The sequence below is a fragment of the Lithobates pipiens genome, unplaced genomic scaffold (genome assembly GCF_037356315.1).
Source record: "Lithobates pipiens isolate NorthernLeopardFrog02 unplaced genomic scaffold, aLitPip1_a1.2 Scaffold_18, whole genome shotgun sequence".
Taxonomy (NCBI): Eukaryota; Metazoa; Chordata; class Amphibia; order Anura; family Ranidae; genus Lithobates; species Lithobates pipiens.
In genome coordinates this window covers 616,807,175-616,834,199 of record NW_027507758.1, presented here as the reverse complement: position 1 = coordinate 616,834,199, position 27,025 = coordinate 616,807,175, and the positions used below count along the sequence as shown (strand labels likewise).

The 27,025-nt window shown below is 53.8% G+C and overlaps 1 protein-coding gene across 1 annotated transcript in view; it reads left to right on the top strand.

Annotated features, from left to right (window-relative positions):
- LOC143986843 (uncharacterized) overlaps positions 1-27,025 on the top strand; it is a 33,025-nt gene extending 6,000 nt beyond the window's left edge. Inside the window, 1 exon segment of the mRNA XM_077485251.1 lies at positions 24,934-27,025. Within this exon segment, the coding sequence (XP_077341377.1) occupies positions 24,934-26,568 (1,635 nt within the window). The 3' untranslated portion in view covers positions 26,569-27,025.

Sequence of the window (27,025 nt, the reverse complement as noted above, 5' to 3'; positions counted from 1 at the left end):
GGACATCTTGGTGGATCTGTAACCAAGCCTCGCCACAGAGACGAGGCCCGGTCATGTCTCTTCCGCCCATCCATTGGACATCTTGGTGGATCTGTAACCAAGCCTCGCCACAGAGACGAGGCCCGGTCATGTCTCTTCCACCCGTCCATTGGACATCTTGGTGGATCTGTAACCAAGCCTCGCCACAGAGACGAGGCCCGGTCATGTCTTTTCCGCCCATCTATTGGACATCTTGGGGGATCTATAACCAAGCCTCGCCACAGAGACGGGGCTCAGTCACGTCACCTCCGTCCAGCCAATAGGCATCATGGCGAATCTGTAACCAAGCCTCATCATGAAAGCGAGGCTAGGCCACATCATCTCCGCCCATCGACCAATACACGGACCATATCCCTGATGCAAAAAAAGGCTAACCAAGGCTAACGTGTCAGCAAATAGCCATGCGCGACAAGTCCACGCACTGTCATGACAACGGACACCATAATTGATTAATGACATCATGCCGCTTCTTTAAAAGACGGTGTAGAAAAGATGAAAAATTAAGAAATGAATAAAAATGTTAAACTAATTGGCACGTCTGTTAAATGGGGTCATCATTGGACAATCTTAAAGCTATAATACAAACTATAATAAAAAAGTGTAAGGACAAGTTGATCTCATTCCGTAACACCATAGAAGTACGTTGTGTACAAAAATTGGTAGTTAGATCAATATCAATATCAATCTATAATGATCAAAATTGATCAGAAAGATTAATTAAACTATAAACATTAAAAATTAACCACTTAAGGACCGTTTCACGCCCATATACGCCGGCAGAATGGCACCGACCTGGTCCTGAGCTCCGTGAACTGTGGCCGTGGGACCAGCGGACCCGATCGCCACTGGTGTCCCGCGATCGGGTCACAGAGCTGAAGAACGAGGAGAGGTCTGTGTAAACAAACCTCCCCGTGCTTCCTACTTCGGCTGCCACCGATCGTCTCTTCCCTTTTATAGGGAAAGACGATCAGTGACATCACATGCCAGGCCACGCCCCCTACAATAAAAAAAACACATAAAACCTACACTGCCCCCTAGTGGTTAACTCCTTCACTGCCAGTGTCATTTACACAGGAATCAGTGCGTTTAAATAGCACTGATTACTGTATAAATCACAATGGTCCCAAAAATGTGTCAAAAATGTCCGATGTGTCCGCCATAATGTCGCAGTCACAATAAAAATCGCTGATCACCGCCATTACCAGTAAAAAAAAAAAAAATTAATAAAAATGCTATAAAACTATCCCCTATTTTGTAAACGCTATAACTTTTGCGCAAACCAATCAATAATCGCTAATTGCGATTTTTTTACCAAAAATATGTAGAAGAATACGTATCGGCCTCAACTGAGGAAAAAAAAAAAATTTTTTTTTATATTTTTTGGGGTTATTTATTATAGCAAAAAGTAAAAAATATTAAATTTTTCAAAAATAGTCGCTCTATTTTTTTTTATAGCGCAAAAAATAAAAACCGCAGAGGTGATCAAATACCACCAAAAGAAAGCTCTATTTGTGGGGAAAAAAAGGCCGCCAATTTTGTTTGGGAGCCACGTTGCATGATCGCGCAATTGTCAGTTAAAGCGAAACACAGTGCCAAATCGCAAAAAGGGGGCTTGGTCCTTTGGCTGCAAATTGGTCCGGGGCCAGGGGAGGGCTGGCAGCCTTAGGCCAGGGGGGGCAAGTCCAGTCAAGTGGCCCATAGAACCAGTGGTGGCAAAGTGATGGATCGGGAAAACAGACTAAGGTTTTCCATGATCACAAAGGTGGGGGGGGGGGGGGTTCAGGGAGGACAATGTAGCCCTCCAGGGCCCGTGGAGGACCTGTACCACCATGGCCTCCAGGAACTAAAGTGCAAACAAGTTCTTGTATGAATCCCTCAGAGCTGAGGACCTGACCCCTCCCCGACCAACTAGTGAGGGACTACAAGTCCAAGCATTACCGCCTGAGATTTAAGGATTTGACCCCCCCAACTAGTGAAGGACTACAAGTCCCAGCATGAACCCCTGAGATCTAAGGATGTGTCCCCTTAGGTCCTGAGCTCTGAGGGGTTCATGCTGGGACCTGTAGTCCTTCACTTTTGGGATGTCACATCCCCAAAAGTAAAGGACTAAAAGTCCCAGCATGAACCCTGGCTGAGATTTAAGGATGTGATCTCCTCCTCTGCTGCCAGCTCATTCTCCCATGACACACATGCGCCACATTACACATATGTTCTAATTCATTCACTGCTCCCGACCTCACCTCAGGCAGTTTGACTCTGGAGAGGTGCTTCTGGCACTGTCAGTCAATGACAGTTCCCTTCCCTCAGGCAGGCTCCTAGGGGCATGCCGCCGCACAGGAGAAGATGGAGGGAGGAGGTGGGTGGATAAAACACTAATAGGCATGGAGGAGGCAGAAGATCCTCCTCCGCTCTGAATGCTGGGGCCTGCCTCAGCCCCACTTTCCTCCTGGGGACTGTGACATCACTGGTTGCTAGATGCCAGGCAATCCCAGCAACCACTTCAGACAATAGAGGCCAGCAGTGGAACAAACGCATCTTGGCCGGCAGGGTCACTTTGTGAGTAAAGCTATGCCACACAGAGACCCTGCTCCACATTTCCCTGCACAGTGAGAGAGAGAGAGACCCTGCTCCACATTTTCCTGCACCTGATTAGAGCCATAGGCTCTAATAGGCTTCAAAATAGGGTGGACTCTTCATTCAGGTGCATTAGAAAAGCAAATGAATATTTGCATTTTTAACACTGAACCGGCTCTACACCAATCAGGATAGCGCAGGTCTAATACCCATCACCTAATCGGCTGGAAGGTCAGGCGCTCCTATTGGACATCTAGCAGGAGGAAGCATGGAGGACACGGGAGCCGCTGCCTGACCCGCCACCAAGATGCGGTAAGTGCCAGTCAGACAGCGAGCGAGCAGGGGGTGTGATGGTTAAATGCTGCTGGGGGTCGCTGTGGCTGCATTTGATGGGCACAGTGTAGCTGCATTTTATGGGCACAGCGAGGCTGCATTTGATGGGCACAGTGAGGCTGCATTTAATGGGCACAGTGTGGTTGCATTTGATTGGCACAGTGAGGCTGCAATTGATGGGCACAATGAGGCTGCAATTGATGGGCACAATGAGGCTGCATTTGGGCACAGGGTGGATGCATTTGATGGGCACAGTGAGGTTGCATTTGGTGGGCACAGTGAGGTTGCATTTGGTGGGCACAGTGCGGTTGCATTTGGTGGGCACAGTGAGGTTACATTTGGTGGGCACAGTGAGGTTGCATTTGGTGGGCACAGTGCGGTTGCATTTGGTGGGCACAGTGAGGTTACATTTGGTGGGCACAGTGAGGTTGCATTTGGTGGGCACAGTGAGGTTACATTTGGTGGGCACAGTGAGGTTACATTTGGTGGGCACAGTGAGGTTACATTTGGTGGGCACAGCGAGGTTACATTTGTGGGCACAGTGAGGTTGCATTTGGTGGGCACAGTGTGGCTGCATTTGATGGGCACAGTGAGGTTACATTTGGTGGGCACAGTGAGGTTACATTTGGTGGGCACAGTGTGGCTGCATTTGATGGGCACAGTGTGGCTGCATTTGGTGGGCACAGTGTGGCTGCATTTGGTGGGCACAGTGTGGTTGCATTTGATGGGCATAGTGAGGCTGCAATTGATGGGCACAATGAGGCTGCATTTGGGCACAGGGTGGATGCATTTGATGGGCACAGTGAGGTTACATTTGATGGGCACAGTGTAGCTGCATTTGATGGGCACAGCGAGACTGCATTTGATGGGCACAGTGAGGCTGCATTTAATGGGCACAGTGTGGTTGCATTTGATGGGCATAGTGAGGCTGCAATTGATGGGCACAGTGAGGCTGCAATTGATGGGCACAATGAGGCTGCAATTGATGGGCACAGTGAGGCTGCAATTGATGGGCACAATGAGGCTGCAATTGATGGGCACAATGAGGCTGCATTTGGGCACAGGGTGGATGCATTTGATGGGCACAGTGAGGTTACATTTGATGGGCACAGTGTAGCTGCATTTGATGGGCACAGTGTGGCTACATTTGGTGAGCACAGTGAGGTTACATTTGGTGGGCACAGTGAGGTTACATTTGGTGGGCACAGTGAGGTTACATTTGTGGGCACAGTGAGGTTGCATTTGGTGGGCACAGTGTGGCTGCATTTGATGGGCACAGTGAGGTTACATTTGGTGGGCACAGTGAGGTTACATTTGATGGGCACAGTATGGCTGCATTTGATGGGCACAGTGTGGCTACATTTGGTGGGCACAGTGAGGTAACATTTGGTGGGCACAGTGTGGCTGCATTTGATGGGCACAGTATGGCTGCATTTGATGGGCACAGTGTGGCTACATTTGGTGGGCACAGTGAGGTAACATTTGGTGGGCACAGTGTGGCTGCATTTGATGGGCACAGTGTGGCTGCATTTGATGGGCACAGTGAGGTTACATTTGGTGGGCACAGTGTGGCTGCATTTGACTGAGGGGGGGGGGAACATGCAGGAAGACAGTGAGATCAGCAACAGTGCAGCACACCAGTGTGAGCCCACATCGTAGGAGCAAGTACTGCACATGCTGCTGAAAGAAACTTCCTTATCTGCAGAGAGGGGGAGAGGCTGGTCACAGCTCACTCACTTGGAAGGAAGGACCAAGCACGAGGCTCAGTCATCACAGCGTCCCATAGAAAGCACTGTCTGCTCTGTTTAAATGTTCCCGCCCACACATCCTATTCAGACGCAGCACACAGGCTGCTGAGAGTGTGGGCGGGCACAGTGAGAGAGGGGGCTGGAGGAGGCGGAGCGGATCCACCCTCTTCCATTTGGCTGTGCTCGCAATGGACACAGACTGTCAACTCAGAAGCCGGTGTCCTATCATATAAGGCCCCCCATCGGATAGTGTCCGCTGTGTACTGTGTATGCGCAGTACACAGCACACACAGATTCCGAAAATAGGTGAGGATGAACGGCGCCTGCACTGTGAGTCCAGGTTCTATCCCCACCATCCAAGTGGACATAGAATTAGAATAAAAAGAGCCAAGCGCAGCGAGGCCGAGCCCGAAGCACGGTGAGCGAAGCTCGTCCACGAGGGGCCCTCTAATTTTCACAACCCTGTGTCCGCTTGGATGGGGGGGCTAACACCTCCACTCACGGCGCAGGTGCCGTTCATCTTCGGAGATTTTCCGAAGCTTCATCTGCCCCGTACTGCACATGCGCACTACAGGGCGGACACTATATGATGGCAGGACACTATCTGCCAGAACACCGGGGACAGCACTGTGACAGGACAGATGTCCGCTCACAGCACAAACGTTTCTGCACGCTTCTGGGCTGTTATCCAGCCCTGTCAGCCTCTCTCCGGAGTCGCCTGAGCAGTAGCATGTGGCCAACTGCGGAACTGCACATGTGCAGTTCCCAGCTGTGCAGTTCCCAGCTCAGTTGGCAGCACATCAGCCTTTTTATAGGGAATTAGAGCAGCCCAGGGGGCAATTGCATCCCTGCCCCCCAGCCCAGCCCGCCCCTGTCTGGGGCTTAAGTGGTTAAAGAAGAAAAAAGAAAAAATACATCATTAAAAATAAAAAATTAAACGTTCCTTGTATCTTCAATCTCCATATTCTGCATTAAATCATGATTTGTTTATAAAGGAATTGATATCCCACTCTATAGTCATTCCCTGTGGGTGAGAACTCTGTAGCTCGTATATCCAGAAAGTTTCCAATCTAGATACACCCCTGGTATTAGCACCCCCCCCTCCCCCTCCACGGTGCGATGTATCCATCTATGATTAAAAATTGTGTCCCTGTTGGATCTCAAGCATGATGCTCTCGATAATGTCGAGGGACTGTGTGTTTAATGCTTCCAAGTTTAATTTTGTTGATGTGCTCACTGACCCTAGCTGTAAAGGACCTAGTCATGCGGCCTACGTATTGCTTGCCACAAGGGCAAGTCAATAAGTAGACAACGTTGGTCGTGGCACAAGTACAAAATTGTTTAATTGTATAAACCTGGTTAGTGACCGTGGATCTAAATTCTTTAGTACTTTGTTGGCCACACGTATTGCAATGACACACATAACATTTTTTACAGGGGTAATACCCAGTCCAATTACGAAAAAAAGATGGCCTGATAGGAGGATTAATGATGGTAGGTGCGATCTTATTTTTTAATGAGGGCACTCCTTGATAGATAACCTTCGGTCTTTCTGGCAAAATAGAAGCAAAAATCCCATCGTTTCTCAGAATTCTCCAATGTTGTTCAAAAATGGTCTTAATTTGCTTGTGTTGAGTTGAAAAAGTTGTGAGAAACGACCATTTGAAACTCTCATCCGCCTCTCATCCGCCTCACCCAGTCCATCATCCAACAGTGAAGCTCGATCGGTGTTCAAAACTTTACAAAGATCGTTATATACTTCAACCTGGTTATACCCTTTCTCAATAAACCTTTCTCTTAAGACATTAGCTTGTATCTGAAAGGTGCCAGTATCAGTACAAATCCTGCGAAGATGCAGGAATTTACTTTTGGGGACCAAACTTAGCCACGACTCATGGTGGCAACTGTCCGTTGGTATGAAACCATTTCTGTCGGTAGATTTGAAGTGGGTGCTAAATATAAATTGTTGTTTCGATCTCTCAATTACAAGATCTAAAAAACTGATCTTCGAAGTACTGAACTGGGAATATAAAACAATTTAGGGATGAGCCGAACACCCCCCCCCCCCCCCCCCCCCGGTTCGGTTCGTACCAAAACATTCGAACGGACCTACAATTCGTATGAACTTTAGAACCCTATTAAAATCTATGGGACTCAAACGTTCAAAATCAAAAGTGCTAATTTTAAAGGCTAATATGCAAGACATGCAACAGACAACACCAGCAATAAGGGGCATCTTCAGGTGTATACTGTGCTGGAGGCACACAACACCCACTTTAACTCCTGCAGATGCCTGTATTACAGAAAACCAGCAATAAAGGGTAGATACATTATGAGCATTATGTGTCAGCAAAAGTCCCCTCCCCTAAAAAAGAAATTGAGAACCAATCTACATGCTTACCCCCCAAGCATACCCCCCCCCCCATACAAATCCACCCCTGCTGAAATCCCCTTCCCAGCACAAATCTTTGCCCCCCCCAGCTCAAATCCTCTCATTCCCCATATGCCCCCAGCACAAATCCACCTTACCCCCTAATAAAAATTCCCCCCTCTTATTACAAATCCTCTACCCCTCAAATTTGTCCTGTGAGCACAAATCCTCTGCCCCCACTCCAAATTCCCCTCCCAGCACAAATTCTCTCCAATCCCCCATCCTAGCACAAATCCTTTCCAAAATTTCACTCCTAGCACAAATAACTCCAATCATCCCCGCTGGCATAAATCCCCCCCCCCCCCCCAAACAAACAAAAACAAAAAAAAATCCCTCTCATCCACCTTTTCTAGTACAAACCCCCACCCCTAGCACAAATCATCTTCCACCATTCCCCCTCCCAACACAAATCCCCTCAAATCACCTTTCCTAGGAGGCGACATTTAGGGAGGTGTTCTAGAACAATTCTTATCCCCTGCCAAATTTCCCCTCTCAACACAAATCTCCTTCCCCAACCTTATTGCGGTGCCTCCCCCCCCCCCATCTAACATGATACCACAGTGCCCAGGGCAGCCGCCCTTCCTGCCCACCCCTTGTCCCGGCCCTGCACTTATCTGTTGCCCACCTTTGTCGAATAGGAAGGTTGGAAAACTTTTGTTGATCAGCTGTTGCAGCCTTTTTTTCTCTATTTTTTTTTCTTTCGTTCAGCTCTAGCTCAAAAAAATAAAATCATCTATGGCCAGTTTTGGTTTCCATTATTATTTAGTTTTCCAAATTTTTCCCCATTACTGGGAAGTAGATGGCTATGGATCCAATGACTGGAGAATTGGGATGTGTTATGAAGTGGTTTACTGGCGTTATGACTGAAGCTATCAGCCATGACCCATTTTTTTTTCAGCTGGCAATTTCTTATAAGGCTGGGTTCACACTGCTGCGGGGGGAGATCCGGATGTGATTCGCACTGCAGTGCAAATCACATCCGATCTCCGTAGCGATGCGAGTTCAGCCATACAGATAGTATGGCTGAATTCGCATCGCTCCCGCAGCAAACTCGCACGGGACCCTTTTTTTGGTCCGCAACAGAATCGGATCGCATGGGTGTTCACACCATGCGATCCGATTCCTGTGCGAGTCTGCAGATCGCACTGCGATATGCGGACGGAACTGGGGGTGTCATTAACATATCATTGACACTCCCAGCCGTCCGCATAGGGGCAGTGTGAACTGCCGGCGGGAGGTGTGCAATGCGGGAAAACGCCGCGGATTCGCGGCGTTCCCGCATCGCTATGGTGTGAACCCGGCCTTAAAGTGATCCAAGTGGCTGATTAGTCGCTGGATCGCTTTTAGAAATAGCAGGAGGGGTGTTGATTGTCTCTCCCCACCTCTATGACCTAAGAGGAACTGGAGTTCTAAGAGGACTGGAGTGACGTCATGTCGTCACCTCCAGTCTAGGGTGAACATTTTTTTTTAATCTGATGCTTTCAAAAGTAGAGGAGAGATTTGGGGTCTCCATAAAGAGGGACCTGTCATCCCTTATCTATCACAAGGGATGTAATTTCTATCACAAGGGATGTAATCACAAGGGATGTAATCCTATCTTCTCTTGTGATAGGATTAAAAACAACCCAAAAAAATAAAATAAAAAGGGACAGTGTAAAAATAAAATAAATGAGAAAAAAATAAAGCGTCCCCTCCCCTCTGTGCTTGTGTGCAGAAGCCGGCTGGGGTGAGCATGCCACTGGATCGTGGGACAGGTGAGTGGCTGTTTATTAACCCCTCCCGACCGCCACACACAGATATACATCGGCAGAATGACACAGGTAGGCAAATGGGCATACAGGTACGTTCCTTTAAATTTGCCGCCTTTGGCGATAGCTGTCATGTAAGTAGTAGCCCCCCCCCCCCCCACAGTTAGAATCAATCCCTAGGACACACTTAACCCCTTGATCGCCCCCTAGCATTTATCCCCTTCCCTGCCAGTGTAATTTACACAGTAATCAGTGCATTTTTATAGCACTGATTGCTGTAAAAATGACAATGGTCCAAAATAGTGTCAAAAGTGTCCAATGTGTCTGCCATAATGTCGCAGTCACAATAAAAAATCACAGATCACCGCCATTACAACTTAAAAAAAATAATAATAATAATAAAAATGCCATAAAACTATCCCCTATTTTGTAGACGCTATAACTTTGCTCAAACCAATTCAATATATGCTTATTGCGATTTTTTTAAACAAAAATATGTAGAAGAATACATATCGGCCTAAATGGAGGAAAAAATAAAGTTTTATATATATATATATATAATTTTCTTCTTTTTTTTTGGGGGGGGGGGGATATTTATTATAGTAAAAAGTAAAAATTATTGCTTTTTTTTTCAAAATTGTCGCTCTGTCGCTTTTTTTGTTAATAAAAATAAAAACCGCAGAGGTGATCAAATTCCACCAAAATAAAGCTCTATTTGTGGGTGAGGGGGGGGGGAAGGACGTAAATTTTGTTTGGGTAAAATGTCGCACGACCGCACAATTGTCATGCGCAGTGCCAAAAAGTGCTCTGGCCAGAAAGGGGTAAAATTTTCCGGGTTTGAAGCGGTTAAAAGTCAGAAGCAGACTTTTAATTTTCACTTAAGAGACTGGAGCGCCACTTTAAAGTGTATCTTGTTATGAAAATTTGCATTTAAAAAACCACTGTACAAATATCATGCGACATAAAAAATTGCAATAACAGCTATTGTATTTTCCAGGTTCTCTGCTTAAAAAAATATATAATATTTGGGGGTTCTAAGCAATTTCTTGTAAAAAAAAGTTGATTTTTACAGGTATGTGAGAAATGTCAGATCTGTCCCAGACTGGAACGGGATAAAATTGGATAGAGTCAACCCTTATCAGGGACGGACTGGGAATAAAAACCAGCCCTGGAAAAGATTTCATACCAGCCTCACAGCATTATTATACCAGCCCAACAGCATCCACAGTCCACAGAAGTCTGACACCCCCCATGACCCCCATCCCGGCGGCGCTCCCACTCTTGACTCCCCTCCAGACTCCCTCAGAGACTGCAGACGTGATGCAAGAGCTCATTGCAGCCTCACCAGTACCCATCAAATGCCACCTCACTGTCCCCATCAATGCAGCCTCACTGTGCCCACCAATGCAGCCTCACTGTGCCCACCAAATGCAGCTTTACCCTGCCCGTGAATGCAGTCTCACTGTGCCCACAAATGCGGACTCACCGTGCCCACCATTGCAGCCTCACTGTGCCCATCAATTCAGCCTCACTGTGTCCATCAAATGCAGCTTTACTGTGCCGTGAATGCAGTCTCACTGTCCCCATCATTGCAGCCCCTCCTGTGCCCCATGTTCCAGTCTGCGGTCCCAGTCTGTGGGAAGGTGTATTGTTGATGCTCGGTAGGGTACCTGGCATGCCAGCAGGATATCCATGACGGCCAGCAGCAGGCAGGGTCTGTTGTCGTTTTGGATGGGGACGGTGCTTCTTCCAGAGGATCTGTTTGCTGTGAGATGGAGTGGTCCCTGGCCACCTGCACCTTCAGCCGTCCTCATTTTCCAGCCCCAGTCAGCAAGTCCTCTGTTCCTGGGGAAGTGGAGAGCACTGGGTGGGAGCTGGAGAGAAGGGGAAGCAGAGAGTACTGGCGGGGTTGGAGCACACATGGGTGGGGGCAAAGAGCTGGGGGAGTGGAGATCACAGGGGTAGGGAGTGTGAGAGCGCTGGGGGGAACAAAAAGAACAGGGGTGGAGAGCGGGGTAGGCTGAGAGCACTGGGGGGACTAAGAGAGTGGGGTGGTGAAGAGCACTGGGGGGGCCAGATAGAACAGGGGTGGAAAGCACGGGGGCTGGAGAGTACTATGGGGGGTGGAGAGCACTGGCAGGGTTGGAGAGCATATGGGTGGGGGCAAAATGCAGGGGGGAGTGGAGAGTACAGGGGTGGGGAGTGGAGAGTGCTGGGGGGAGCCAAAAAAAACAGGGGTGGAGAGCACGGGGGGATAGAGAGCACTGGGGGGGGGGGGGCTGGAAAGCGATGGGTGGAGCTTGAGAGCACCAGCGGGCAAGAAAGAATAGGGGTGGGGAGAATGGGGGACTAGAGAGCACTGGGGTGAGGGCTGCATAGTGATGGGGAGAGCTGGGGGGAGAGCACTGGGGGGAGCACTGGGGGGGAAATAACAGGGGGGAGAGCACTGCGGGGAGTGGAGAGCACTGGGAGGGGAAAGAACAGGGGTGGAGAGCACTGGGGGGGAAAGAGGGGGGGGTAAGGTGCGCTATGGAAGCAAAATTATTCCTGGAAATATTAAATAAAAACAGATATGTGGGAACATGTATAAAAGGTGTATAGGGGAAACAAAAAAATGTTAAAAAAAGTGTGAAAAAATTAAACAATATGAAAGAATATATGTGGACGACAGAGGGGAGCTGCCACTACCATATGTGACCAACCTAGCAGATTGGAAATAGGCGTAAAGTGCTGGGTGGTAGCTACGGCACTCGCCTATTTTTTTAATAGTACACCTGTGCCATGTAAAGGCCAATGTAAACGAGAATGTGTAACTGAATAAATGTGTCTATCACCCAAATTACTGAATGGTTATTTGCAAATTGCATACAAAATACAAATCTATATAAAAAATGTATACAAGTATGCGATATTTAAACATATATAGTCGCTAGAAAATTGCAGTGTTAGAAAGTGCACATGTGCATTCTAAGGACCACAGTTTATACTGTCAAAAAAGTGCTATGTGCTTAAATTGGTGCAAAAAACTATTAATACAGTACTTTATGCTTTAACTTCCATCACAAAGCATCCCAGATTGTGAAATCGCAAAATTGGAAACATGAAACAAATAAAATAAAATAATCCAAAGGAATTCAAAAAAGGAAAGTCCAAACAGCAGAGATTAACAACAGAAAGTTCCTCTGTAAAGTGACAATGTGCTCAGTGCTTGGTGTGTTCTGGGTTGCAACCAATGCGATTTCCATGCATAGGACAATATTCCGCACTCACCAGCTGACTTGCCCCATTAGGGGTTAAATCGCCTCCACAGTGTGAGCCCCTGTGTAGCTATGTAGAGCTGCTCCGGTTACCATCCAGTTACTTCTCATTCCCTCGTTGTAAATAAAAATGAAACGTACATAGTGTAATCCAGTTTAAAATCCAAGGTTTTCTTATATGTAAAAGTTGCTACTCACATAAATAAGGGAAAAACAGCGCCTCAGTAATATGCCTTTAAAGCCTGTTTGATTTCACTGCCTATGGTGAACACACTCTCTCACAGGCGGCGGCGGTGAATACAACATATTCCTCAGGGGAGAGCACTGGGGGGGGGGAAGCACAGGGGTGGAGAGCACTGGGGGGGAGGGGAGAACTGGGAGGAGTGGAGAGCACTGGGAGGGGGGAAGAACAGGGGGGAGAGCACTCGGGGGAATGGAGAGCACTGGGGGGGAATGAACAGGGGGGAGAGCACTTGGGGGGGAAAGAACAGGGGGGAGAGCACTGGGGGGAGTGGAGAGCACTGGGGGGGGGAATGAACAGGGGGGAGAGCACTGGGGGGAGTGGAGAGCACTGGGGGGGGGAATGAACAGGGGGGAGAGCACTGGGGGGAGTGGAGAGCACTGGGGGGGGGGGAATAAACAGGGGGGAGAGCACTGGGGGGAAGAACAGGGGGGGAGAACTGGGGTGGGGGCGAAGAACAGGGGTAGAAAGCACTGGGGGGGGGGAAAGAACAGGGGGATAGCACTGGGGGGAGTGAAGAGCACTGGGAGGGGGGGAATGAACAGGGGGGAGGGCACTGGGAGGGGGAAGAACAGGGGTGGAGAGCACTGGGGTGGGGGAAAGAACTGGGGGGAGAGCACTGGGGGGAGTGGAGAGCACTGGGGGGGGGAAAGAACAGGGGGGAGAGCACTGGGGGAGTGGAGAGCACTGGGGTGGAAAGAACAGGGGGAGAGCACTGGGGGGAGCACTGGGGTGGGGGCGAAGAACAGGGGTGGAAAGCACTGGGGGGGGAGCACTGGGGCAGAGTGGAGAGCACAGGGGGGAAGATCAGGAGTGGAGAGCACTGGGGGGGGGGCGAGCACGGGGGGAGTGGAGTTCACGGGGGGGGGGGGGGAGAACAGGGGTGGAGAGCACTGGGGGGGGGGGAGAACAGGGGGAATAGCACTGGGAGGAGTGGAGAGGACTGGGGGGAAGAACAAGGGGGGGAGCACTGGGGGGAGTGGAGAGCACTGGGGTGGGTGAAGAACAAGGGTGGAAAGCACTGGGGGGAGCACTGGGGGGGAGTGGAGAGCACGGGGGGGGAATCAGGAGTGGAGAGCACTGGGGGGGACAGGGGGGAGAGCATTGGGGGGAGTGGAGAGCACTGGGGGGGAAAGAACAGGGGCGAGCACGGGGGGGAGTGGAGGGCATGGGGGGGGAGAACAGGGGTGGAGAGCACTGGGGAAAGTGGAGAGCACTGGGGGGGGGAGAGCACTGGGAGGGGGGAAGAACAGGGGCAAGAGCACTCGGGGGAAAGAACAGGGAGTGGAGAGCACTAGGGGGGTAAAGAACAGGGGGCAAGAACTGGGGGGGAGCACTGGGGGGAGTGGAGAGCACTGGGGGGGGAGAACAGGAGTGGAGAGCACTGGGGGGGGGGAAGAACAGGGGTGGAGAGCACTGGGGGGGGAAGAACAGGGAGGAGTGGAGAGCACTGGGAGGGGGAAGAACAGGGGGGGAGAGAACTCAGGGGAATGGAGAGCACTGGGGGGGAATGAACAGGGGGGAGAGCACTTGGGGGGGAATGAACGGGGGGGAGAGCACTTGGGGGGGAATGAACAGGGGGGGAGAGCACTGGGGGGAGTGGAGAGTACTGGGAGGGGGAAGAACAGAGGTGGAGAGCACTGGGGTGGGGGAAAGAACGGGGGGAGAGCACTGGGGGGAGTGGAGAGCACTGGGGGGGGGGAAGAACAGGAGGGAGAGCACTGGGGGAGTGGAGAGCACTGGGGTGGAAAGAACAGGGGGGAGAGCACTGGGGGGGAAGAACAGGGGGGAGTGGAAAGCACTGGGGTGGGGGCGAAGAACAGGGGTGGAGCACTGGGGTGGAGTGGAGAGCACTGGGGGGGGAGATCAGGAGTGGAGAGCACTGGGGGGGGCAAGAACAGGGGCGAGCACGGGGGGAGTGGAGGGCATGGGGGGGAGAACAGGGGTGGAGAGCACTGGGGGGGGGACAGGGGGAATAGCACTGGGGGGAGTGGAGAGCACTGGGGGGGGGAGAACAGGGGGGAGCACTGGGGGGAGTGGAGAGCACTGGGGTGGGCGAAGAACAAGGGTGGAAAGCACTGGGGGGGAGTGGAGAGCACTGGGGGGGGGGGGATCAGGAGTGGAGAGCACTGGGGGGGACAGGGGGGAGAGCACTGGGGGGAGTGGAGAGCACTGGGGGGAAACAACAGGGGCGAGCACGGGGGGGAGTGGAGGGCACGGGGGGGGGGGTGAACAGGGGTGGAGAGCACTGGGGGGAAGAACAGGGGGGATAGCACTGGGGGAGTGGAGAGCACTGGGGGGGAAGAACAGGGGGGGAGCACTGGGGGGAAGCACAGGGGTGGAGAGCACTGGAGGGGGGAAGAACAGGGGGAAGAGCACTCGGGGGAAAGAACAGGGAGTGGAGAGCACTAGGGGGGTAAAGAACAGGGGGGAGAACAGGGGGGAGAGCACCGGGGGGAGTGGAGAGCACTGGAGGGGAGAACAAGGGGGAGCGTACTGGGGGGGAAAGAACAGGGGGGAGCACGGGAGCACGGGGGGGAGCACTGGGGGGAGTGTAGAGCACTGGGGCGGGGGAAGAACAGGAGTGGAGAGCAGTGGGGGGGGAAGAACAGGAGTGGAGTGCACTGGGGGGGGAAAGAACAGGGGTGGAGAGCACGGGGGGGGGGGGGAAGAACAGGGGGGTGATCATTGGCGGGAAAGGACAGGGGGAGAGCACTGGGGGAGTGGAGAGCACTGGGGGGGAAAGTACAGGGGGAGAGCACTGGGGGGGAGAGCACTGGGGGGAGTGGAGAGCACTGGGGTGGGGGAAGAACAGGGGGGAGAGCACTGGGGGGGGGGAGACCAGGGGGGAGCACTGGGGGGGAGAGCACGGGTGGGGTGTAGAGCACTGGGGCGGGGAAAGAACAAGAGGGGAGAGCACTGGGGGGAGTGGAGAGCACTGGGGTGGGGGAAGAACAGGGGGGAGAGCACTGGGGGGGGAGCACGGGTGGGGTGTAGAGCACTGGGGCGGGGAAAGAACAAGAGGGGAGAGCACTGGGGGGAGTGGAGAGCACTGGGGTGGGGGAAGAACAGGGGTGGAGAGCACTGGGGGGGAAGAACAAGAGTGGAGAGCACTGGGGGGAAATGGGGGGGAGCACTGGGGGTGAAAGAACGGGGGGGAGCACTGGGGGGGGAGTGGAGGGCACGGGGAGAGGGAAAGAACAGGGGTGGAGAGCAGTGGGGGGGGGAGAACAGGGGGGGAGATCACTGGGGGGAGGGGAGAGCACTGGGGGGGAAAGAACAGGGAGGAGAGCGCTGGGGGGAGTGGAGAGCGGGGGGAGCACTGGGAGGAGTGGAGAGCACTGGGGTGGGCGAAGAACAGGGGTGGAAAGCACTGGGGGGAGCACTGGGGGGAGCACTGGGGGGGAGTGGAGAGCACGGGGGGGGGACAGGGGGGAGAGCACTGGGGGGGAAAGAACAGGGGTGGAGAGCACTGGGGGGAAAGAACAGGGGGAGAGCAGTGGGGGGAAGAACAGGTGGGATAGCACTGGGTGGGAAGAAAAGGGGGGAGCACTGGGGGGAAGCACAGGGGTGGAGAGCACTGGGAGTGGGGAAGAACAGGGAGTGGAGAGCACTAGGGGGGTAAAGAACAGGAGGGGAGAGCACGGGGGGGAAGAACTGGGGGGAGAGCACTGGGGGGAGTGGAGAACACTGGGGGGGAAAGAACAGGGGTGGAGAGCACTGGGGGGGAAAGAACAGGGGGAGAGCACCGGGGGGAGCGGAGAGCACTGGAGGGGAGAACAAGGGGGGAGAGCACTGGGGGGAGTGGAGGGCACTGGGGGGAGGGAAAGAACAGGGGTGGAGACCACAGGGGGGGAGAACAGGGGGGTGATCACTGGGGGGAACGGACAGGGGGAGAGCACTGGGGGGAGTGGAGAGCACTGGGGGGAGTGGAGAGCACTGGGGGGGAAAGTACTGGGGTGGGGGAAGAACAGGGGGGAGAGCACTGGGGGGGAAAGAACAGGGGGGAGCACTGGGGGGGAGAGCCCGGGGGGGTGTAGAGCACTGGGGCGGGGGAAGAACAAGGGGGGGAGAGCACTGGAGGGAAGAGCACTGGAGGGAATGGAGAGCACTGGGGTGGGGGAAGAACAGGGGTGGTGAACACTGGGGGGGAGAACAGGGGGGAGAGCACTGGGGGGAAAGAACAGGGGGGAGCACTGGGGGGGGAGAGCCCGGGGGGGTGTAGAGCACTGGGGCGGGGGGAAGAACAAGGGGGGGAGAGCACTGGAGGGAATGGAGAGCACTGGGGTGGGGGAAGAACAGGGGTGGAGAACACTGGGGGGGAAGAACAGGGGGCAAGCACTGGGGGGGAGTGGAGAGCACTGGGGGGAAGAACAGGAGTGGAGAGCACTGGGGGGAAATGGGGGGGAGCATTGGGGGGAGTGGAGAGCACTGGGGGTGAAAGAACAGGGGGGGGCACTGGGGTGGAGTGGAGGGCACGGGGAGAGGGAAAGAACAGGGGTGGAGAGCAGTGGGGGGGGGGAGATCACTGGGGGGAGTGGAGAGCACTGGGGGGGAAAGAACAGGGGGGAGAGCGCTGGGGGGAGTGGAGAGCACTGGGGTGGGGGAAGAACAGGGGGTGGAGAGCAAGCACTGGGGGAGGGGGAAGAATAGGGGGGGAGAGCACTGGGGAGGGAATAGCAGGGAGGGAGAGCACTGGGGAGAGTGGAGAGCACTGGGGGGGGGGGGAATGAACAGGGGGAGAGCACTTGGGGGGGAAAGAACAGGGGGGAGAGCACTGTGGGGAGTGGAGAGCACTGGGAGGGGAAAGAACAGGGGGGAGAGCACTGTGGGGAGTGGAGAGCACTGGGAGGGGGAAGAACAGGGGTGGAGAGCACTGGTGGGGGGGGAACAGGGGGGAGCACTGGGGGGAGTGGAGAGCACTGGGAGGGGGAAGAACAGGAGTGGAGAGCACTGGGGGGAAATGGGGGGGAGAGCACTGGGGGGAGTTGAGAGCACTGGGGGTGAAAGAACAGGGGGGAGCATTGGGGGGGAGTGGAGGGCACGGGAAGAGGGAAAGAACAGGGGTGGAGAGCAGTGGGGGGGGGGGGAGAACAGGGGGGAGATCACTGGGGGAGTCGAGAGCACTGGGGGGGAAAGAACAGGGGGGAGAGAGCTGGGGGGAGTGGAGATCACTGGGGGTAGTGGAGAGCACTGGGGGGGAGAACAGGGGGAGAGCACTAGGGTGGGGGAAGAACAGGCGTGGAAAGCACTGGGGGGGGGGAAGAATAGGGGGGAGAGCACAGGGGGGGGGAGAACTGGGAGGGAGCACTGGGGAGAGTGGAGAGCACTGGGGGGGGGTGAATGAACAGGGGGGAGAGCACTTGGGGGGAAAGAACAGGAGTGGAGTGCACTGGGGGGGGGGAAGAGCACTGGGGGGAGGGAACGAACAGGGGTGGAGAGCACTGGCGGAGAGCACTGGGGGGAGTGGAGAGCACCGGGGGGGGGAAAGTACAGGGGGAGAGCACTGGGGGGAGTGAAGAACACTGGGGTGGGGGAAGAACAGGGGGGAGAGCACTGGGGGGGGGAGAACAGGGGGAGCACTGGGGGGGAGCACGGGGGGTTGTAGAGCACTGGGGCGGGGGAAGAACAAGAAGGGGAGAGCACTGGGGGGAGTGGAGAGAACTGGGGTGGGGGAAGAACAGGGGTTGAGAGCACTGGGGGGGAGAACAGGGGGGAAGCACTGGGGGGGAGTGGAGAGCACTGGGGGGGAAGAACAGGAGTGGAGAGCACTGGGGGGAGTGGAGAGCACTGGGGGGAAGCACAGGGGTGGAGAGCACTGGGAGTGGGGAAGAACAGGGAGTGGAGAGCACTAGGGGAGTAAAGAACAGGAGGGGAGAGCACTGGGGGGGAAAGAACAGGGGTGGAGAGCACCGGGGGGAGTGGAGAGCACTGGAGGGGAGAACAAGGGTACTGGGGGGGGGGGGGAAGAACAGAAAAATAGTCATTTAATCAAAGTATTAAACAATCCATAACAGGGGGAGCACTGGGGGGAGTGTAGAGCACTGGGGCGGGGGAAGAACAGGAGTGGAGAGCATTGGGGGGGAAGAACAGGAGTGGAGTGCACTGGGGGGGGGAGCACTGGGGGGGAGTGGAGAGCACTGGGGGGGAAAAAACAGGGGGGGAGCACTGAGGGGGAGTGGAGGGAAATGGGGGGAGGGAATGAACAGGGGGGTGATCACTGGAGGGAAAGGACAGGGGGAGAGCACTGGGGAGGAAAGTACAGGGGGAGAGCACTGGGGGGAGTCGAGAGCACTGGGGTGGGGGAAGAACAGGGGGGAGAGCACTGGGGGGGGGGGAAAGAACAGCGGGGAGCACTGGGGGAGAGCACAGGGGGGGGTGTAGAGCACTGGGGGGGGAGTGGAGAGCACTGGGGGGGGGAAGAACAGGAGTGGAGAGCACTGGGGGGAAATGGGGGGGAGCACTGGGGGGAGTGGAGAGCACTGGGGGTGAAAGAACAGGGGGGGGAGTGGAGGGCATGGGGAGAGGGAAAGAACAGGGGTGGAGAGCACTGGGGGGGAAAGAACAGGGGGGAGAGCGCTGGGGGGAGTGGAGATCACTGGGGGGAGTGGAGAGCACTGGGGGGAGTGGAACAAGGGGAGAGCACTGGGGGGGGGGGGGAAGAACAGGGAGGGAGAGCACTGGGGAGAGTGGAGAGCACTGGGGGGGGGAATGAACAGGGGGGAGAGCACTTGGGGGGGAAAGAACAGGGGGAGAGCACTGGGGGGAGTGGAGAGCACTGGGGGGGGAATGAACAGGGGGGAGAGCACTTGGGGGGGAAAGAACAGGGGGGAGAGCACTGGGGGGAGTGGAGAGCACTGGGAGGGGAAGAACAGGGGTGGAGAGCACGGGGGGGGAAGAACAGGGGGGAGCACTGGGGGGGAGAGCACTGGGAGGGGGAAGAACAGGAGTGGAGAGCACTGGGGGGAAATGGGGGGGGAGGAGAGCACTGGGGGTGAAAGAACAGGGGGAGCATTGGGGGGGAGTGGAGGGCACGGGAAGAGAGAAAGAACTGGGGTGGAGAGCAGTGGGGCAGCAGAACAGGGGGGAAAGCGCTGGGGGGAGTGGAGAGCACAGGGGGGGGGGAGAACAGGGGGAGAGCACTGGGGTGGGGGAAGAACAGGAGTGGAGAGCACTGGGGGGAAATGGGGGGGGGGGGGAGAGCACTGGGGGTGAAAGAACAGGGGGGGAGCATTGGGGGGGAGTGGAGGGCACGGGAAGAGAGAAAGAACTGGGGTGGAGAGCAGTGGGGGGGGGGGGGGCAGAACAGGGGGGAAAGCGCTGGGGGGAGTGGAGAGCACAGGGGGGGGGGGGAGAACAGGGGGAGAGCACTGGGGTGGGGGAAGAACAGGGGTGGAGAGCACTGGGGGGGGGAAGAACAGGGAGGGAGAGCACTGGGGAGAGTGAAGAGCACTGGGGGGGGGGGGGGGGATGAACAGGGGGGAGAGCACTGGGGGGAGTGGAGAGCACTGGGAGGGGGAAGAACAGGGGTGGAGAGCAATGGGGGGGCGAAGAACAGGGGGAAGCACTGGGGGGGAGCACTGGGGGGAGTGGAGAGCACTGGGAGGGGGAAGAACAGGGGTGGAGAGCACTGGGGGGAGAGCACTGGGGGGAGTGGAGAGCACTGGGGGGGAAAGAACAGAGGAGGAGAGCACTGGGGGGGGGGGGAGAACAGGGGTGGAGAGCACTGGGTGGAGTGGAGAGCACTGGAGGGGAGAACAAGGGGAGAGAGCATGGGGGGGAAGAACAGGGGGGAGCACTGCGGGGAGTGTAGAGCACTGGGGCGGGGGAAAGAACAGGAGTGGAGAGCACTGGGGGGGAAGAACAGGAGTGGAGTGCACTGGGGGGGAAGAGCACTGGGGGGGAGTGGAGAGCACTGGGGGGGGGGGAAAGAACAGGGGGGGAGCACTAGGGGGAGTGGAGGGCACTGGGGGGAGGGAAAGAACAGGGGTGGAGAGCACTGGGGCGGGGGAAGAACAAGGGGGGGGAGCATTGGGGGGAGTGGAGAGCACTGGGGTGAGGGAAGAACAGGGGTGGAGAGCCCAGGGGGAATCACTGGGGGGGGAAACAGGAGTGGAGAGCACTGGGGGAAATGGGGGCGGGGGAGAGCACTGGGGGGAGTGGAGAGCACTGGGGGTGAAAGAACAGGGGGAGCACTGTGGGGGGGTGGAGGGCACGGGAGAGGGAAAGAACAGGGGTGGAGAGCAGTGGGGGGTGGGAGAACAGGGGGGGAGATCACTGGGGGAGTGGAGAGCACTGGGGGGGGGGGAAGAACAGGGGGGAGAGCACTGGGGGGAGTGGAGATCCCTGGGGGGGGGAGAACAGGAGGAGAGCACTGGGTGGGTGTGGAGAGCACTGGGGTGGGGGAAGAACAGGGTTGGAGAGCACTGGGGGGGGAAAGAATAGGGGGGGGGAGAGCACTGGGGGGAGAACAGGGAGGAAAAGCACTGGGGAGAGTGGAGAGCACTGGGGGGGATGAACAGGGGGGAGAGCACTTGGGGGGAATGAACAGGGGGGAGAGCACTTGGGGGGAGTGGAGAGCACTGGGAGGGGGAAGAAAAGGGGTGGAGAGCACTGGGAGGGGGAAGAAAAGGGGTGGAGAGCACTGGGGGGGGGGGGGAAGAACAGGGGGGAGCACTGGGGGGGGAGAGCACTGGGGGGAGTAAAGAGCACTGGGGGGGGAAAGAACAGGGGTGGAGAGCACTGGGGGGAGTGGAGAGCACTGGGGGAGGGAGAGAACATGGGGGAGAGCACTGGGAGGAATGGAGAGCACTGGGGGGAAGAACAGGGAGTTGAAAACACTGGGGTGGAAGAACGGCGGGGGCACTGGGGGAAAAACAGGGGGGGAGAGCACTGGGGGGAGAAAAGGGGGGGGAGAGCACGAGGGGAAGAACGGGGGGCACTGGGGGGAGTGGAGAGCACTGGGGGGAAAAAACAGGGGGGGAGCACGAGGGGAAGAACAGGGGGGATAGCATTGGGGGGAGTGGAGAGCACTGGGGGGGGGAGAACGGGGGGGCACTGTCGGGAATGGAGAGCACTGGGGGTGGAGAACGGGGCGGCACTGGGGGGAATGGAGAGCACTGAGGGGAGGAGAACGGGGGGGCACTGGAGAGCACTGGGATGGTGGTTAGAGAAGGATGGGGAGAACTGGAGAGTGGGGGGGGGGGAAAGAACAGGGGAGGAGAGAACTGTGGGCGGGGGGGGGGGCAGTAAAATAAGTTGGATAGGAGGAGAATCGGGGGGGGGGGGGCATATAGAGGAAATGAGCTTTCTATATTCCTGCATGCAGCCGCTGAATGCTTGCAGGAGGGAGAGGAAGAGAATCAAGCATTCAGATCCTATATGCAGCCCCCCCCTGCCGATCCTCCTGTCCAGGCACTGTGGCACACAGGGCGGGCTTTATGGATGGGCATCTCCTCCTCTGGATTACAGCGCTGGCTGGCTCTGTGTTCGGCGGCCGCGCTGTAACACAGTCCCGCCCCCCCCCAGTCCGGCTCGTGTGATAGGCGGAACATTGATTCTATCTACTATCACACGAGCCAGTCTGGGGGGGGGAAGGGGACTGTGTTACAGCGCTGCCGCCGAACACAGAGCCAGTCAGCAATGTGATCCACAAGAGAGAGAGGAGCGGTGCACTGCACAGGCCAGTCCGGCCCTGGAGATATCTCTGTTATGGCAGCAGCTAGCTACCATAACCCCGATATACTCGTCTTCAGCCGTCGGTCTGATTTCCGATAATAGTGGTCTCTGAGGTGGATTCGCCGCCACATCACTTTTATCAGCGGCGGGAGAGAGCTGCCCTCCCGCCACTCTCCTGTGCCCTTACTGGAGCTGTCAGCAGCAGCGGAAGTGATCAGGGCCTCTTGCAAGCCAAGGTATGGATACGAGTGAGGGCAAGATGGTCTCCACCCGTCTACATACCATTGCAGGGTGGAAGCGATGTCAAAACGTCACTTCCGCCCATAGCTGTTAAACGACTTTTTTTTTGCATTTTTTCAAATGTCAAAAAAAAAAATGTATTGCCAAGTCCCCCCCCCCCTCCCGCCACCCTCTGGTGCTTCTACCGATTCACCGCTACGATCGGTGAGTCGGACAGAGGATCCGCCAGCCCCGGATGTTGATCAAAGAGATTTCCGGCGGACTAGATGGTCGCCAGTGTCTCTATGATCGTCGGAGGCCGGACGCGATGTTATGATGTCACGCCCGGCCTCTGCATTAAAGTGGAGGGCCACACCCAAAAATAAAATTGCATTAATAAAATAAAATAACAAAAAAAAATGTCACTTACCTGAAACGCTGTTGCTAGGCTGTCTTCCTAATCGGCCTCTACCTATTCCGCGGCGCTTCCTCCTCTTCGGTGAGCGGCCTCGTTGCCTTCTGGGACATGTGTGTCCCAGAACACAACGGGGCCGTTCACAAACCGCCGCGCGACTCACGCATGCGCAGTAGGAAACAGGCAGTGACGCTGCAAGGCTCCACTGCCTGTTTCCCTTGGTTAGGATGGAGGCGCCGGCAGCCGATCCGATGGATGGATTGGCCTCTGGGGCGGCCGACATCACGGGAACGCTGGATGGGCAAGTGTGCTTATTAAAAGTCAGCAGCTACAGTGTTTGTAGCTGCAGATTTAGAAAAAAAAAAAAAAGAATTTGGCCGGAATGCCCCTTTAAATAAAACGGCGCAGCTTCGGCTGGGAAGCGGCGATCGTTTTTTTTTTTTTTTTTTTTATTTTTTTTATTTCAGGCTTCCAGCCTAGTGGGGACATGGGGGGGTCCTAATGACCCCATCTCACTATAAAGAGGACCTGTCATGTCATATTCCTATTACAAGGGATGTTTACATTCCTTGTAATAGGAATAAAAGTGATCAATTTTTTTTTTTTTTTTTTTCAAAAAAGTGTCAAACTAAAAAAAAGAAAGTATAATTAACAATAAAAAATAAAAAAAATGTTAAAGCGCTCCCCTGTCCCCGTGTGCTCACGCTCAAAAGCGAACGCATACGTAAGTCCCGCCTACATATGAAAACGGTGTTCAAACCACACATGTGAGGTATCGACGCGAACGTTGGAGCGAGAGCAAACATTTTGTCCCTAGACCTCCTCTGTAGCTCAAAACCAGTAAAAAAAAATTTCAAACGTCGCCTATGGGGATTTTTAAGTAGCGAAGTTTGGCGCCATTCTGTGTGCAATTTTGAAGCGTGACATGTTAAGTATCTGTTTACTCGGCGTAACTTCATCTTTTGCAATATGCAAAAACATCGGGGCTAACTTTACTTTTTTTTTTTCTTAAAGCAAAAAACTATTTCTTTCCCCCCAAAAAGAAAAAAAGCGTTCAAAAAAAAAAAAGAAATTGCTGCGCAAATACAGCACGAGAGAAAAAGTTGCAACAACCGCCATTGTATTCTCTAGGGTCTTCGCTTAAAAAAAAAAAAAAAAAAAAAAAAAAATAATATAATATATATATATATATATATATATATATATATATATATATATATAATGTTTGGGGGGTTCTATGTCATTTTCTAGCAAATAAATAATTTTTACATGTAGGAGAGAAATGTCAGAATTGGCCTGGGTGGCAAGTGGTTAAAAACAAATCAGCAACACGGACAAAATAAACAGTTTTCTAACATGGCAATCCAAAGCAAATATCACTGCTTGTAGATCTCTTCGTCTGCAGAGTGAACAAAAGAGAGAAAAGCATTATCATGGAAACAAGGGGGGGAGGCCTCACCCACCAGCAAGGGGTTAATCCTCCTGAACACAAACTGCATATATGACTATTCATTACTCAAAATCTCTGAGGTACTGGTGCCGGTGTAGTGTCATGTTTTGCTCCCCATCAAAGAATGCTCCGGAAAAGACGTTGTGGCCAGGAATGTTACACTGCGCATGCGCGATGCGTTCCAAATGCTTGCACCATGCGTTCCAGAGGATTTCCGACAATGTAGTTCAGTGAAACCGTCGGAGGGGAGGTAATCGTAACATTAACTTTAGACAGAGCAGAGAGCGGCGGAGAGAGAGAGAGAGCAGGTAACTGTAGCTCAGGGAGGGGGATTACCTCCCCTCACTCCTCTAACATTATCTGACCGTTTAACTGATCTGCATTGTGGCAAATCATTTGGAACGCATGGCGCAAGCGTTTGGAACGCATCGCGCATGCGCAGTGTTAAAATCCTGGCCGCAACGTCACTTCTGAAGCATTCTATGACGGGGAGCAAAATATGACACTACACCACCTACTGGCAGAAGGGAAAACTGACAGCTGGGCTACACTTCCGGGTCACCGACTAGAGCTTTGCAGCTTTTGAAATCTAGGACTGCAGCCAATCAGGCTGCATGTGACGAGGCAACCCTGCTTATGATTGGGCGGTTAAATTCGTTTTGTTTTTTTTGGGGGGGAGATTGCTGGCTTTTTTTTTCATTTCTGTTCCAGCCCTGTTTGCGACCTTTGTGATCTCCTTTGTGCAAGCACCGAGCACATTCCCGGCCTCCTCCCCCCTCCCCTATGCAGGAAATTGCTAGGGAAACTGGTTTTGGATAAAAGGGGACTTTGATAGTCGTTGCTCTGTTTGCCCGTCGGGGATGGCGTCCTCAGACCTGAGAGAGGAGCTGGACTGTTCCATCTGTCTGAACATTTATACGGATCCCGTCATGTTGAAATGTGGACACAACTTCTGCCAGGACTGCATTGACCAAGTGTTTGATAGCCAAGAGGGGTCTGAAGGTTTCTCCTGCCCTCAGTGCAGGGTAGAGTTCCGGGAGAGGCCTTCGCCGCACAGGAATATCACTCTACGTAACATCACTCAGCGTTTCCTATCTGCTTCACCAGAACCAGAGAAGTCCGGCATCTTCTGTACTTACTGTATTCACACCTCCGTACCCGCCGTGAAGTCCTGCCTGCTTTGTGAGGCTTCTCTATGTGATGACCACCTGAAAGTCCACAGCAAGTCACCAGAACACGTCATATGTGACCCCACCAGCACCTCGGAGGACAGGAAATGCTCCGTCCATAATACGATCCTGGAGTATTACTGCACCGAGGACTCTGCCTGTATCTGTGTCTGCTGCAGTTTAACTGGAGAACATCGAGGACACCAGGTGGAGACCCTAGAGGAGGCCTCCACCAAGAAGAAGAAGAAACTGATAAGTAATCTTCAGAAACTGGTTACTAAGAGGTTGAAGACAGAAAGAAGAGTCTGGGGTCTGCAGGCGCACAAGGTAAGAGTACAAAAAAAAGCCGATGTTAAGGCGGAGAGAGTCTCTGCCCTGTTCAGAGAGCTCAGGAAACGTCTGGAGAACCTGGAGGAGAAAGTCCTAGATGAGGTCTCCAGGCAGGCGGAGCGGATCTTAAGCCCAGTTAATGATCTGATCCAGCGGTTCGAATTAATGATGGAGAAAATGTCCCGTAAGATACGCCCCTTAGAGGAGCTGTGCGCCACGACGGATCCATTGACCGTCCTTCAGGAACCAGACGCAGGTGACTTGGGTGAGACTGAGGATGAAGATGATGATTTTGCTGATGCTGAAAGAGGGAGAAAGGAGAAGCTCACCTGGGATCTGGATATGAATGAGGTCTCGTATGTACTCCACGCTGGTTTCCCTGACGTGATAAGTGGTTTAATTAGTGGGATCTATATACCGAAAGCTGTAAACATGTTTTTGGATGAAGACACGGCTCATAACAATGTATTAATCTCGTCTAATAAGAGGAGTGCGTCCAAGGTGGGAAATGATCTGAATCGCCCAGATAACGAGGAGAGATTTGTGGATTATTATCAAGTCTTTGCCGATCTGAGTTTCTCCTCGGGGAGACATTACTGGGAAGTCTACGTCCAACAATCCAATAACTGGATCATCGGGATGGCTTATGACAGTATATACAGGGACAAGGGTGACTCCATTATTGGGAGGAATGACGTGTCCTGGGGTTTGGACAGGAAGGGTCGAAAGTATATTGCCGTGCATGACGATCATGAGACTGACATTTACGTCAGCACTCCCGTGAAAAGAGTCCGGGTATATCTGGATTACGAGGCCGGGCAGATCTCCTTCTATACGTGCGACCCCCTCTGCCACCTCCACACCTTCACCGCCACCTTCACCGAGCCCCTCTATGCTGTGTTGGGGGTATGCCATTCATATATCTCGTTGGATTGAAGGGGAGATGTGATAAATCAGACACTGGAGACATCATTCTGTATGGGAGAATATTGTAAAATGTTGTCCCAGATCCCAGTGATTGGCAGCAACCCCCCCCCCCATCCTATACCCTGGAGCCAGCAACCCATATAGCTTTGCCCACTGGCACCATGCTTAGCAGTTCGCTCCCATCAAACCCATAAGTATAGTAATATAATTTTGTGTGGATCCTGCTTTGGCTAAATCCCTCTCTGGTAGGTTTTGCATTGAGTTCCCAGCTCTGCCCACCCCCTGATGATATAACGAGGAAGATCCATTCTCTCTTTCATTTTATATTGAGAAGTTTACAACAGGAGGAGTGAGACTCACCATTTATTGTAAATATATAACTAGTAGTATAAAGTCTTATTCTTTTATCGTTCATTTTTATTATAAAGGATTTCTCCTGCAATCCATAGACTAAAAAGTAACAAAA